The sequence below is a fragment of the Sinocyclocheilus grahami genome, unplaced genomic scaffold (assembly GCF_001515645.1).
Source record: "Sinocyclocheilus grahami isolate Dianchi unplaced genomic scaffold, SAMN03320097.WGS_v1.1 scaffold971.1, whole genome shotgun sequence".
Taxonomy (NCBI): domain Eukaryota; kingdom Metazoa; phylum Chordata; class Actinopteri; order Cypriniformes; family Cyprinidae; genus Sinocyclocheilus; species Sinocyclocheilus grahami.
Genome location: NW_015506150.1, coordinates 268619 through 282655, shown reverse-complemented (window position 1 = coordinate 282655; position 14037 = coordinate 268619). Strand labels below are relative to the sequence as shown.

Genomic DNA, 14037 nt, shown 5'->3' with positions numbered 1-14037 from the left:
GGTCAAGAATTAGAAGTACAAAACGAGGATTTGTAAAGAAGAATGTCAGAAGATTTCGATATAAGCCAAGAGGAGACTGGTTTTCCTTTGCTAAAGTAAAGAAACTTTGCTTCTTTTGATCCTGTAAACAAACGTTGGTTTTCACGAGACTCACCGGCGTATGTGCAACGCTGACCTCATACGTCATGCTCCCGGAACTGCTTTTAGTGTAAAACAGTGAGCGCAAACTACATTAAAGTGATTATTACGTTTTGAATATGGATATTTTTCTTACAAAAACGCATCGATTTGCTACAGAAGGCCTTTGTTCACCCCCTGGAGCCGTGTGAGACACTTTTTTTATGGATAGGCGATTTTTATTTAAGTTCTTTTGGACTGAAGCAATGCAACACCCGCTGAGTGGCATTAAACAGCTTGAAAGATCAAAGACAATTTTCTATATAACTCCGACTGGATTCGTCTGAAAGAAGAAAGTCATATACACCTAGGATGCCTCAGGGGTGAGTAAAACGCAGCCTAATTTTCAGTTTTGGGTGAACTAACCCTTTAAGTCTTGAGACATGTCTTTTAAAAGTTTAACTTACTTTTGTGCGAGACGCGAATGCAACGATGATAGATGTCCCTATAGAAAATGCGATAAATATGCGTTCTGTGTGAACGGCTTGGTTTCAGTTTTGACGTAAACAACATCTTCTCCGCATTGATGCTCTCTTTTAAGAACATAGCAGCGCCGCATCCAATTGGTTCAACTGGATAGGCTAAAAAAAAAAACATTAAAATGCAACGACACTTACATCATCATTGCATCTTGTGTGCCACTGATAAGGCTGACACACATCTAAAATTCAAATCCAACGTTTTTGCATTCAGATGTGGATTATTATTGTAAATTCAACAAATATTTAAAATTCGGAAAAAAAATTTGACTCCTAACTTTTTCTTCAGCAGTTTATTTCTGCTACAAAAGAAGTGATATCGCCAACTATAGGGCACTGAAAGTACTAAATTTTAATATAAAAAATGAAAAAAATGAAACTGAAACACTGGTCAATATAGTGTTGGAGGTTGGATATTTCGTGCCTATATGTGTGGCCTGGTGGTCGATCTTCACTGTTTTCACATTCCATCAGTGAAACCAGAGTGCGAAGACTCCATTGTGAAGGTTCCATTAGCATAGCAATAGCACAGCTCTGCATCATATATTCAACCCACACAACATAATGGGAGACATATCAGATTCAAAAGAGTATAAATAGTTGGTGTGTGACTTGCTGGTGCATCTGTAACCAGGACAGCATGTTTTTGTGGTGTATCGAGAGCCACAGTTTCCAGGGTAATGTTGGCATACTACCACAAAGGATAAACCACATCCTACAGGAGTAACTGTCAACGAAAGAGGAAGCAGTCTGAAAGGGATGTGACCTAGATTGTATCCAAAAAACAAAATCACAGCTCCCCAACACACTGCAGAATTAAATGTGCACCTCGACTCGTCAGGAGCTCCACAGAGTCAACGTTCATGGTCGGGCTGCTGTAGCCAAACATTTGGTCGCTTGTGCCAATGGCAAAAGTCAGTTTCAGTGGTCCCAGTGCAAATCTTGGGCTATGGATAATGTGAAACCTATTGTTCTCTGATGAGCCCACTTTCACTGTCTTTCTCACATCTGTGGGAGTTACGATGTGAAGAAACCCCAAAGAGGATTACCACTTGGACTGTTGCATGGTTGGTTTTGGCTGCAATATTGTTGCACAACCTAGGCCCACAACTGGTGTTAGACAGGCAACACTACCAAACCATTCTGGGGTGTACTAGGGGTATAAAGGTACACAAACGTGACGGTTCAGTACGTACCTCGGTTTTGACGTGACGGTTTGGTATGGTTTTAGTACAGCAAGGGGAAAAACGAAACAAAATTGCCTTATACATTAAACAGTGGTTTACTGAACAAATTTCAATTATAATTAAAATTTAAAAAATAAAAATCTGCCTCAGCCTCTGCTCTAAACTAGGGAGTCCTTTTACATTACTATATAAGATTACAATTAAAGGGTAAGTTCGCTATGGCTCTAGGGTGATGCGGAGGAGACGAATTGTTGAATAAAGTCGTTGTTTTTATTTTCTTTGCACACAAAAAGTATTCTCGTAGCTTTGTAAAATTACGGTTGAACCCCAGATGTCACATGGATTATTTTACCGATCTCCTTGCTACGTTTCTGGACCTTGATCGTGTTAGGATCCTTGCTGTCTATGGGGGGATCAGATAGCTCTCGGATTTCATCAAAAATATCTTCATTTGTGTTCTGAAGATGAACGAAGGTCTTATGGGTTTGGAACAACATGAGGGTGAGTAATTAATGACAGAATTTTCATTTTTGGGTGAATATATATATATACATATATATACAGTATATATATATGAAATATAACAACAGAGCCCAAACTTAAATTTATTTACTATTTATTTTTAAATATAATAATCAACACAACTTAAATTGTATGCAAACGTGTAAATTGCACATAAAGCAGTTTTTAAATTAACTTCTAAATGATAAAATATGTTGTTGAAATATAATCATTTACACAGTGGCTGTCATAACTTGTTTCATAACAGATTTATTTATTAAATGTACATTAGGCCTAAATAATTAAGACACCGCTAACAGGTAAAGTAAAATATAATGTGTAAATAGTCTAATATTTTGCAAAATGCTCTTCCCTAGACTTAATTTCTCTAGCGAACTCATGAGCTGAGGGCACTGATGACATGCCTGAGGTAAATGAAATGCTATGTGACATTCTGTTTACAAGTTGTTTTATTGACATCTTTCCATGGTTGAAACAGTAATTGAGCAATTACATATGAGGCATGAGACGTTCATTCATGTTTATTTCACGTTAAAACTAGTAGCAAAGACCGCGCTGCCATTTGAACTGAAGCGTTTATACAGTGATCTGTCGCGCTACATCAAAGAGCGTCAAAATGCCATTTATTGTTTGAATTTCCTGAAAAAAATTTAATGATTTGTTTGGTACATATGCATGCTGAACCGAAATAACCATTTTCGGTACGAATACATGTACCGTTACTCCCCTAATGTGCACCCAGTTCAAACATTGCACCCTGGAGGTGGTGGCCTACATCATGAAGATAATGCACCAATATGCACAGCAAGACTGGTGACAGTGGTTTGATGAACATGACAGTGACTCTGAACATCTCCCATGGCCTGCACAGTCATCAGATATTAATTTTATTGAGCCACTGTGGGGTGTTTTAGAGGAGTGTGAGTCAGAAAGTGTTTTCCTCCACCAGCACCTGGCCAATGTTCTGCAAGAGAATTGACTCTTGCCAGGTGTTTCAATTTCATCGTCTTATTACAAATATACTAATAGTAGGCTTTTTTGTCATAATTCAATCTGAAAAAGGTTAAAAGTTTTCAAATGAAACATTTTAAATTATTACTATAAAAACCTTTATTTCGGGAGCAAACCAAATCCATGTCTTCAAAATTCGAGGGGGTATGTGTCACAAAAAAACAAAAACAAACAAAAAAACATCTGTCTGAATGCTTGGTTCTTTAGAAGTACATAACATCTTACTTCCTCCTTATAACCTGACCACAACTGGGAGCCACTGATGTTCAGGCATTTTTTGTTTTTGTTTTTTTTTGTTAGGTTTTAGATATCAGAAGTCGAAGTACTGTATTTTACAAGCCATTTTTTTCAGTTTGTATAAATGGTCTTTTTTGACAAAGGAGGAGGTTTTGTGCTCTTATAGATGTTTTAATAATACAAAGCCCTGTTTATTTAAATATATATATATATATATATATATATATATATATATATGATATGACCCCTATAACAGTGTACAAGTCATACCAGGTACAGCACATTTCATATTCATTCATTTAAAGTGGTCAGGGTTCACTGAGATGTGTGTAGAAATACTCCAGGTCAAAGGCCTTAGAAACATGTGCGCTTAGTGTATATAAACAAGATGGGCATCATTTTAGTGTGTTGTGAGAACAGAAAGTGGTTTGGCGGTTTGACAACACTTCACTGGTGGGTATAACACTTCTGTACAGGTGGCCATATGTGGCTCAGGACTTGTGCTTAATGCACAATGGAAAATTCCACTTCCTCTTAAATGACATTTTCCAAACTAGACAGAATTTTAGAGACATAAATGCAAACATGCTACCATGTTAATATGTCACTGGCGTTACTAAAACCTAAACAAAGACTGAATCCTTCTGGTACCGATGCTCTCTATGACAGACAAACACGATTCCTCACCAGCTCCCTGTAGAGGGGGTCTAAAGTGAACCAGAGTGCCACAGCACACCGCTGCCCCCTAGTGACCGCTCGCACACCGTGAGGATTCTCACCGCCAGACGAGAACCCCACCATCCGCCCGCATCTGGGCTTCACTGAGGCCTGCGACAGGAAAACAGAGCGCTTAAATGCCAAACTCTACCTGAGATGACAGATGAGCAAAACGCACAGTAATTTTTCCTTACGGTGACAGTCTTGGCATCCATTTCTGTAAAGATGAATTCTCCGCCATCAAAATCCCCGTTCAGATACAGCAGGGCACTGAATGACCGAAAAAAAGAGAGAAAAATTATAATTAATATTAATTGCTTTGTGTAAAACTTTTTTAGTGACTAACAATGATACCTAACCAGGCTCACATTTAGTTTAAAGTATCGTTATTTTGAGTACTGAAGATGGTTTTAAAGCGGTTTTAACACTTTACTTCTTACCTGTAGTCTCGGTAGGTGTAAGCGGGCGGCTCTTTCCAGCACTCATTCGCTTCTGGGTCCAGAAGACAGTTATCAGCATGTATTGGGTGACTGAGGTCGTTTCTGTGGTCCTGCTGACCTGATAAAATATATAAATAAAACATTATATAAAAAAAAACATATATGATGTAATATTATAAATATATTGATTAATTAAACATTAATATTTAATAGTTAACTTAATATTTATGTATCATAAATAATATATACTGTATATAGGTATAACAATATATATTATGTAGAAATATGACTCTCTCTCTCTCTCTCTCTATATATATATAGGTTTAACAATATATATTATGTAGAAATATGACAAATATTTAATAAATTTGAAGTGGATAAAAAAAAGTTCATCAAAGTCATCAAAGACAAGCACGGGTATTGTTTTGGTTTTAGGACAACTTTGATAAAAGTTTTTGATTAGGGATGACGATAAATCGTGATAAAACACCCCACGGTTAGTATTACCATTTCATATTTTAATTATCACTATAACCGAATTCGATTACCGCGATTTGAACAACTGAGGATAAATAAATACTGTACTGCACAGGGCTCCAGTGTGCGACCAAATGGGCGCATTTTGTGATAATTTCTTCTGCCGGTGCGACTAAATTTTGTGTGCAGTCGCACTGCGCACGAGCGCAAAGCTGCGTGCAGCAAAAATGATGCGAATATTGAGGAAACGATGGATGGGTTTCATGCTAAAGTAAAGTAAAAGACCGCTTATTAAACCATAGGTGAACATGTTGGTATTCTTGTGGGACAAAAACATGCAAGCATTGTCACCGACAGCAAGTTTAGTTTTACTTTTCTTTTTGTTTTCATTTTGAAAAGCTTATCTTTGCTGTTTACCTCACGTTATGCTATGGAGGCTCTCTTTTTTTATTTATTTGATTCCTCAGTGTTTGCTAAACGTTCTGTAATTTATTAGTCGGTATATAATACAGCATGCGGTGTATGCCATGCCTCGTCTTATTCGTTTTTGTTAATAAAAGTTTTATAAGCTAGTTTGTCATTGTATCTTACTGTTTTTTGCTGTTATGCTTTTTAATTAAGAATAACAATGAATCCATCTTTTGTTTTAGTCTTAAAAAGTGAAAGGTGTGTAAATCAAAAAACGGATGCCCTGCTGTAAAATTTGACCGGTTGATGAAAAACAAGCTTATGTGGATTCTACACATTTAAACAATAAGGTATCTAGTATTATTTTAGGAGCAGATAAATACATATAATCATTTTGACTTGACCCTTTTCTTTATTTAAAAGCTGAAATGTGAGGTTTTCAAAGCTTTATTTGAACATGCTATTATATAAACTGTTGTCAGTCATGTTGTCATTTAAAATCTGGACATCATCGGCAAAGTTATTGTTTTAGTTATGCAAACAAAAACTCATTTTATTTGTTGTTTGTTGATTTTAAATGTAAAACTTGGTGAAATGATTTGTGTGTCAGTACTTTTTGAACATTTCCAGCACATTTTAACAATACTGTGATAATACTGATAACCGTGATCATTTTGGTCACTTTAATCGTGATAAGAAATGTTCATACCGTTACATCCCTAGTTTTGATCCACTTCAAATGTTGACTTCTAGAGCAAGTATACATAAACCTCATGATGCAGCATTATGTGTAGTGTATTCTGATTTAAGTAATCCAAATGTGGTTTAATCAGAGGTAGAAACTGAGAGCTGAGGTGACGTACCAGATATGGCGGTCCTACACACTAAATGTGTGTATGAGAAATGCAGAGTAGAGTTTAGCATGAAGTATGACTCAATTATCCGCCTGGCCTTCTCACTGACATCATAAAAGAGGTGGGCACTTTTTAAAGGAACTCGTCCCTCGTAGCCATACTGCAACGATAAATAATGAATAATTTATTTTTGCTTTTATTGTGATAGGACAGTGTAGAGGAGACAGGAAGCAAAGTGGGAGAGAGAGGGGGCGGGATAGGAAAAGGTCCTCAAGCCGGGATTCAAACTTGGGACACCCCCGGAGTGCAACGACGTTTTAATGTTGGCGCACTGCCCACAAGGCTATCAGCATCAACAAATAATTAATCATTAATGTTATAATATTCATTACTGTTTAATTATTCACGACTTTGTCCAATCAAAAAGTACATACTACATAATACATAATAATAAATGGAAATTGTAAGTATAAGTACATTTAAATTCCAAATAACAAGTCTGATAAGAAATATTAAATACAACTGGACCATTTTACCCAATGTTTGCGTGTGCTACACATTTTTCATTCTGTTAGCTTAGCAAAATGCTAACACTTTTCACATTATTTGTATTTTGTGTCATTGTTAAAAACGTAGGTCTTACCTTCAGCGTTTTCAATACTGTCGCCCCTTCGAATTTCTCATTTGGTGTGTGAGGAGACATTTTCCCCTTGTAGCCGTCACCAGCCGCAGTGACAGTCTAAGGAAATATTGATATAACAACCTGATCAGTCAAAGTACTTAACTGTAAAGTTATAGCACATCTAGCAGAAAATGAAATAACATTCTATATAACATGAACTGATTAGTTTTATACTCTGAGAATGACATAACAGAAGTTAGACTCTCACGTGTGCCAGATGTTTGAGCTCAGAGCACTCGTCCTCACTGATGACGTCATCAAAAAGCACCCTCTGACTTCCATTCAGGGTGTCAGAGTTTTGTACAAGTCGTACATTCTCATACAGCAATGGACCTCCTATACACACATACACATGTACACAACCACAAAATTACATTTAAAGGGGTCATATGATGCTGCTAAAAAGAACATTATTTTGTGTATTTGGTGTAATGAAATGTGTTTATGCGGTTTAAGGTTAAAAAAACACATTATTTTCCACATACTGTACATTATTGTTTCTCCTCTATGCCCCGCCTTTCTGAAACGTGTTCGATTTTTACAAAGCTCATCGGTCTGAAAAAGCGAGGTGTGCTCTGATTGGTCAGCTATCCAGTGCGTTGTGATTGGCCGAATACCTCAAGCGTGTGACGGAGATGTTACGCCCCTCACCATACTGTGATGCCCTGTCAGGCCGGAGCGATGATTCAAAAACATGAAAACCCATTATAAATGAGGCATCCAGTGGGGACATAATGGATTATAATGATTTATACTGTCTTTTTTCGCGTTGCGTTGCATCGCGCCGCGTAAACATAAAACATTCGACGAAGGAACGTCCGGAGGGCTTGCGGCAAACACATGTGACTCCGTTTCGTCCACGGTGAAAGCCGATCCGGCGATCCACAGGGCAAAGTTGTAGTATTTCCTCAGCAACCAGCACAGATCAGCTCCAGGCATGACGAAGCAGATATCGCCCTCTTTTGGAAGGAGAAACAAAGTAGTTTCGCTTTCACAACGAATCACACAGTGTCTTTACGACATGGCCGCCGCAACAACAATACTACAGCGAGAATAAAAGTTACGCCTTCTTTCTTTGCGTGAACATTTGGGCAGCGTTATGCAAATCTTCCCAGATAGTGACGTAGATATGTGGGGGCGTGTTAGAACGAGCCGTTTTAGGTAGGTGTGGCTGACTCTTAACTTTTATAAAGAATATCTCTTTGGATTTGAGACTTTAGTCGTTGCAACTTTACAGATCTTCTTTATGCACCAAGAGCTTGTAACACTCCAAAGAGAAAGGAAAAATTTAAATCGCATCATATGACCCCTTTAATAACCAATACAAATGGTAAAATATTGAAATATTAATGGAAATATAACTAATGTGCTGAACCAGTATATTGTTTCTACAGCATTCAGTATAAAAGTTCTGCCATTTTTTGTAGCATCTCTATGATGTGGCATGGTATGGAAAAGAGCTTCAGAAAACAAATAATGACAGGATGTTCATATTTGGGTGGATTACAAATGTAACTTTTCACCTATTTTGGTCCCTCTTGTGTTTTGTTCAAGTTATGTGTATGGTTTTGTATCTTGTCTATTACAATATTTTAAGGTTATTTAAAAGTCAGAAACAGTATATCACCTTCTCGCAGCTCATGTAACACAGACATTGTGACATTTCTCTTTGCTGATATTGGCACATAGTCCATCCAGCCATCGGTACCAGAAGGAATCCTAAAGAGACACATTCAACACATAAGCTCTGAACATTATTATTATGCTTTATTATATTAATGAAAACGCCTACCTGTTAGCATCTTCTCTACCGCCCGAACTGCTCCAGTAGTGCTGAGGATGAACAACAATTAGACTCGTACATTAAAAACTCTATAGTTATGAAGAGATGTGCCTTTATGATATTTGGCCTTGTTTGATGATCCCAACCACAAGGGGGCGATGTAGGCTGGTTGTGAAATCTCAAATCTTACAGGAGCACCTGTTCACTGTCACAGCTGTTACAAGACTGAAACATTTCCTCTTACATTTACAAAGCAAACCCTAAATTAATATAAACATAGATACAGTATATCATCTAAACAACTGCAAGAAGTTTAAAAACAAGAAAAAAACACTTTTAAACATATAAAATGTCAAAGATCGTACATTTAAAGGTAGATTATTCCAATCTGCAGCGAAAACCTTCTTAAGTAAAGGAGTATGAAAAAAATGTGCTGAATGTTTTCATTTATATGAAGAAGAATATAATATCAAATACTGATTCAAATACTTAGGATAATTAAAATGTATTATTGCAAACCAGTGTATATGCCTTCTAATATTGAGTCAAATCAAATGAACATCCAATGACAAATCTACACAATTTATTATAGGCTGTAGTAAGAGGCAAAAGATTTGTTTTAGTTGTATTCTGTTAAACTACATCAGCATAGTCCAAAAACTGTAATACAAGTTGCAAAGCAACTTTTTTTGTTGTTTTTTTTCAAAAGTTAAAAGTAAAACCATTTTAAGAATAATACAATACACTGATTCCAAAATGAATATTACTAAGTATTTAATCAATATGAGGTTTAAAAGAAAGTTCAGGATCCAGTCATAAGCCCAGGTATTTAATTTGATGCAAATATGTGCCATCATTACACATTATTGTTAGATTATTAGATTTTAGTTTAAACGTTTGCTTTGTACCAAAGACCATGGTATGAGATTTATCTTTATTAAGTTGTAAATTATTAGAAAGCAGCCATTCTTGCAAAGCATTAAAATCGATTGGAGTATATTTTGAATTTGAGTTAAGTAGGGGTTTCAAATACAAATGACAGTATTGTCAGCATAAAGATGAACAGAAGAGTGTGAAAGAACTAAGGGAAGATCATTGATAAAAATGGAAAAGGAGGGGAAAAGGAGAGGGCCCAATATTGAGCCCTGTGGTACACCTCTTTCTTGAATAAATAAATCAGATTGTTTCCCTTGGATAACCACACATTGATTTGTTACGTAAATAAGAATTAAGCAACAATAAAGAATTGAGAAAAAACAACTGCATACATCTTGTCTAATAATAAGTAATGATCAAGTAGATCAAAGGCCTTCTTAAAAAGGCATAGAAAGAAAGAAATGACAGACTTGAGATTTTCTGAACCTACCCCTTCAATATAGGGCACTCCAAGATTACTGCTGCCGATGAGGAGCAGGTCTAACTCCTGTTTGTGCCGCCTTAGATACTGTTCAGCTTCCTGAGACATAAAAGAAACATAGTGAAACTGATTATATTTCCTACATGCCATAGATTATAGATTATGGCCTCCTAAAACATCTTGTCTATGACCGACAAAATGAAAAGTGACCTTAGGGATGGATGACGTAGTCTCAGTCTAAAATCAAGCCCGTTCCAAAACCTGTGCGATTTCTCTTGGCTTATTCCAGGACTTTTTATTAGTGGTCTCTGGCACTCATTTAAAGCAAATTATTATAAATGGAGCAAAGTCTGCTGCTTCTAAGTGTGGATGAGACCACATGAAATGGCAGCCTTGGTGCCCTTTTGGGGGAAGAGTTACATTGGTAGCATGTGCGGCTTCATGTTCTTCAAATGCAAACAGCTCGCAAATTGTTTCAGGGAGCTTTGCGGTGTTTCAGTTAAACTTTTTTACTCAGCTCCCTGTTCAAGAAGACTATGCTGTCAGCACAGTATCTCAACGGTGGGTTAACAAGGTCCCAGAGGAACTAGAAATCGGGCAATCAGATGTGGCAGAAAGCCAGATAGATGGAAACATTCTGCAATGGTGTGGAAAAGAATGTACTTGGTTGTTATGAGCTAAGAACTGAAGGATCTTGCAGTGAAAGACGTATTCAAGCCCTCTGGCTCTTGACTTACCAAAATCATGTGGCTTTTACAGTGCTAATAGCTTCCAGGCTTTCCAGCGAAAGACTCTTTGGGATGGTTCAAGAGTGCGTGCAGTCACTACTGTACATCTCGAAATCCAAACCCACTAAACACATGATTATTCCAGTGTGTTTATGCACGCTGGAATCCTGCCAAATTCTGCACTTGGGGAACAAGTCTACTGTAGGGATTTCGTATTGGATCTGGACTGGGAAGATCTGGATCTGTCAAAACGTTGCAAGTGGTGAGCCAGGAACTATCAACATTATGAACTTGAACTTGCTCAATGGGGACTGTTGCTAGTGTATGGTGAGTTACTTTAAAGACAAGCATCAAGTAAAGGGAAAATTAATAAATTGGGTCTATCTCAGGAGACCTTGAGATTGAGAACAATACATTGAAACCTTGAGAACAATAAATGTCTCTATAAACAGTTTGTCAATGGCTTGTAAGTATCAAGAAAATTGCATCTGGTTCAATGAAATGAGAATGTCCGAGATAAAGAAAAGGTTTTACCAAAATTTACCATGGTCTTAGAAATTAACTCTTATTATTAATACAGTTTTGAAAAACATTAAACCATTTTCAAGAATTATGTTGTGATGTAACGGAATAATTTTTTCTTCTTGCATGTGATGTACATCTGAGTAAAGCAGATTATTGAGATTATTGTCTTAATTTAAAAAATGTCATGTGGTGCAACAACCAAGTAAAAATATATTTTTTTATTTTGAATACATGTGAGTGTCAGGGTTATTATAGTTAACTAAAACTAAATACATATAAAAGTTTGTTACTTGAAATAAAACAAACTTTAATTGAAATAGAAACTTCAGCTAGTTTCCAGGGCATAGCTAAAACTAAAACTGAAATAAAAATTAAAAACTATATAGACATATTAAACAACAAAACTAATAAAAATGATGAAAAAATGTAATCCAGTTTCTACCACAGGATTATATATATATATATATATAATTTTAACTCACAATTCATACTTTACTTACTCACAAATGCAAGTTTATATCACACAACTCTGAGGGGAAAAATATGAGAAATTGTAAGGAAAGAAGTTGCAATTACTTTTTTATTTTTTTTGTTATTCAGTGGCAGAAACAAGCTTCCATGCAAAATACACAACAAAATTGCTAAAAATTTCCTTAAAATTCAGATGAAAACAGAAAATTTATAATAAATCTAATTCAAAATATTAATAAAAACTAAAAAAATATATACTGTATATATAATAGTATCTAACTGATACTAACTGACACTGATTTGCTGAACATACACATCTTAATCATTATTTTCAAAAACATTTTTACATATATTTTTTTTTACTTTTTAGTAGTAAAATTCAGTTATTTCAAGTAACTGAACACGAACATGAATTACTCATTCATGAATATACTTTTAGGCACCACATGACATTTTACAACCTGATCTAACCTTGGCTTGCCATTAAAAGGTCAAGTTATATGATATTTAAAGACACCTATTAACCTTTACACAGTCATGAGGGTCTGCAGGGCTCCTCTCTATGACTTAATTTCCTCTTTTAAGTTTCCTCATCTTGCACTGCCATGTCTCACCTTACGAGGCTGGCCATCATGTCCCAGCACCTCCCTGTAATACTCCATATTCTCAGTCATGAACTCTTCGCCTTCGTGGAACAACAGGTAGGTCAATGCACACTCCAACGCCTCTTCATTCCTCCCAGCTGAACACATAGAGAAAAGAAACAGCTATTCAGTGTTGATGAAGCCACCAGGGTTCTGTTGCTTGGCTCATCTTGGGAGATTATTCATCCTGTGAGGCTGTCTGATTTTTTGGAGTCATCTTTTCCCACAGTCACGTTTATTTCCTTTTGGAGACACACATGCTCAGAAAAATTTGCATTCCAGGCCAGTGACCACAATGGAACAAACACCACAGGGGTGAGCGAGTGGAAACACACAGCTCTGAGACTTGCTGCAGAGACGGCACTCGCACACACACCTGAATGATTTGGCATTTTATGAACAATAAGCAGTAATACTAAAATTTTTCATTGAAATTTTCTTGAGGTGGAAGGAAAAGTTCTGCTTTGACATTTCCAAGAAGAATCAATCAAGTCTGAAATATTTATCAGACTCTCCCTCTCCTTTAGATCAAGTAAATTCCATGATTAATGAGGTTTTGTCATTTCAAAATTATTTTCAAGGTGCTTTTAATCTGATTATAATTACCGTTGACATTTTCTTTCCAATACTGACTAATTCCAAGATCCAAGATCCAAGAAGAGAATTGGGGTCAGATACAAAATCAAGCCCAAAGACTTTTACCCCAAGACTGTGAAGAAGAGAACGTTCATTCAAGCTAGTTTTGACATGTATTGAGGATTACCTTGGAAATAGGCAAATTGCAGGTAGTCGTAATGCAGTGGCAGGTAGTTTTCCACAGGCGACAGGCGACCGGGGCGCGTAGCCAAGTCTCGGACACACTCATGCTGACAGTGAAGAACCTGTGTGTAATGATCTGGAAGACAAAGTTCAACATGATTTAGATGAGGGGTCTCAAGTTCAAATTAGCTTGGGGCCACTAGCCTGTTCGTATTCTCCATCTTGAACCAGTTATCAGAAAAAGTTACAACAAAAACAGATGTTTGAATTTGAACTATATGCCATTTCATCCATAAAAACAAAGGTTTAAAAATAGGTGCTTTGCAGTGATGCTAAAGAAGAACCATTTTGGTTCCTCAGAGAACCTTTCAGTGAATAGTTCATGAGAGAACTATCTTTTTCTTTTTGTGAAGACCATTTAATACCCTGAAGAAACTTCTTCCATTATAAAATCTTTTGTGTAATGGAAAGATTCCATGGATGTTACATTCTTAAAAATGAAGGTTCCTTATTAGGGTTTTTTTTTTAATTAGCTCCTACTTCAGAGTAGGGTCTCAAACCAGTTGTTGACGTTTGTAA

The 14037-nt window shown here is 36.4% G+C and overlaps 1 protein-coding gene across 1 annotated transcript in view; it reads right to left on the bottom strand.

The window, feature by feature from the left end:
• The window catches only part of LOC107564922 (prolyl 3-hydroxylase 2-like), a 55857-nt gene that overhangs the window by 2723 nt on the left and 39097 nt on the right, over positions 1 to 14037 (bottom strand). The window contains exons 4-14 of the mRNA XM_016250091.1: positions 13463 to 13594; positions 12670 to 12797; positions 10341 to 10430; positions 8984 to 9024; positions 8819 to 8910; positions 7400 to 7527; positions 7153 to 7248; positions 6519 to 6669; positions 4771 to 4888; positions 4525 to 4600; positions 4301 to 4441 (exon numbers count right to left, since the gene is read on the bottom strand). Coding sequence (XP_016105577.1) covers positions 4301 to 4441; positions 4525 to 4600; positions 4771 to 4888; positions 6519 to 6669; positions 7153 to 7248; positions 7400 to 7527; positions 8819 to 8910; positions 8984 to 9024; positions 10341 to 10430; positions 12670 to 12797; positions 13463 to 13594 — 1193 coding nt within the window. The remainder of the gene's footprint in view (positions 1 to 4300; positions 4442 to 4524; positions 4601 to 4770; positions 4889 to 6518; positions 6670 to 7152; positions 7249 to 7399; positions 7528 to 8818; positions 8911 to 8983; positions 9025 to 10340; positions 10431 to 12669; positions 12798 to 13462; positions 13595 to 14037) is intronic.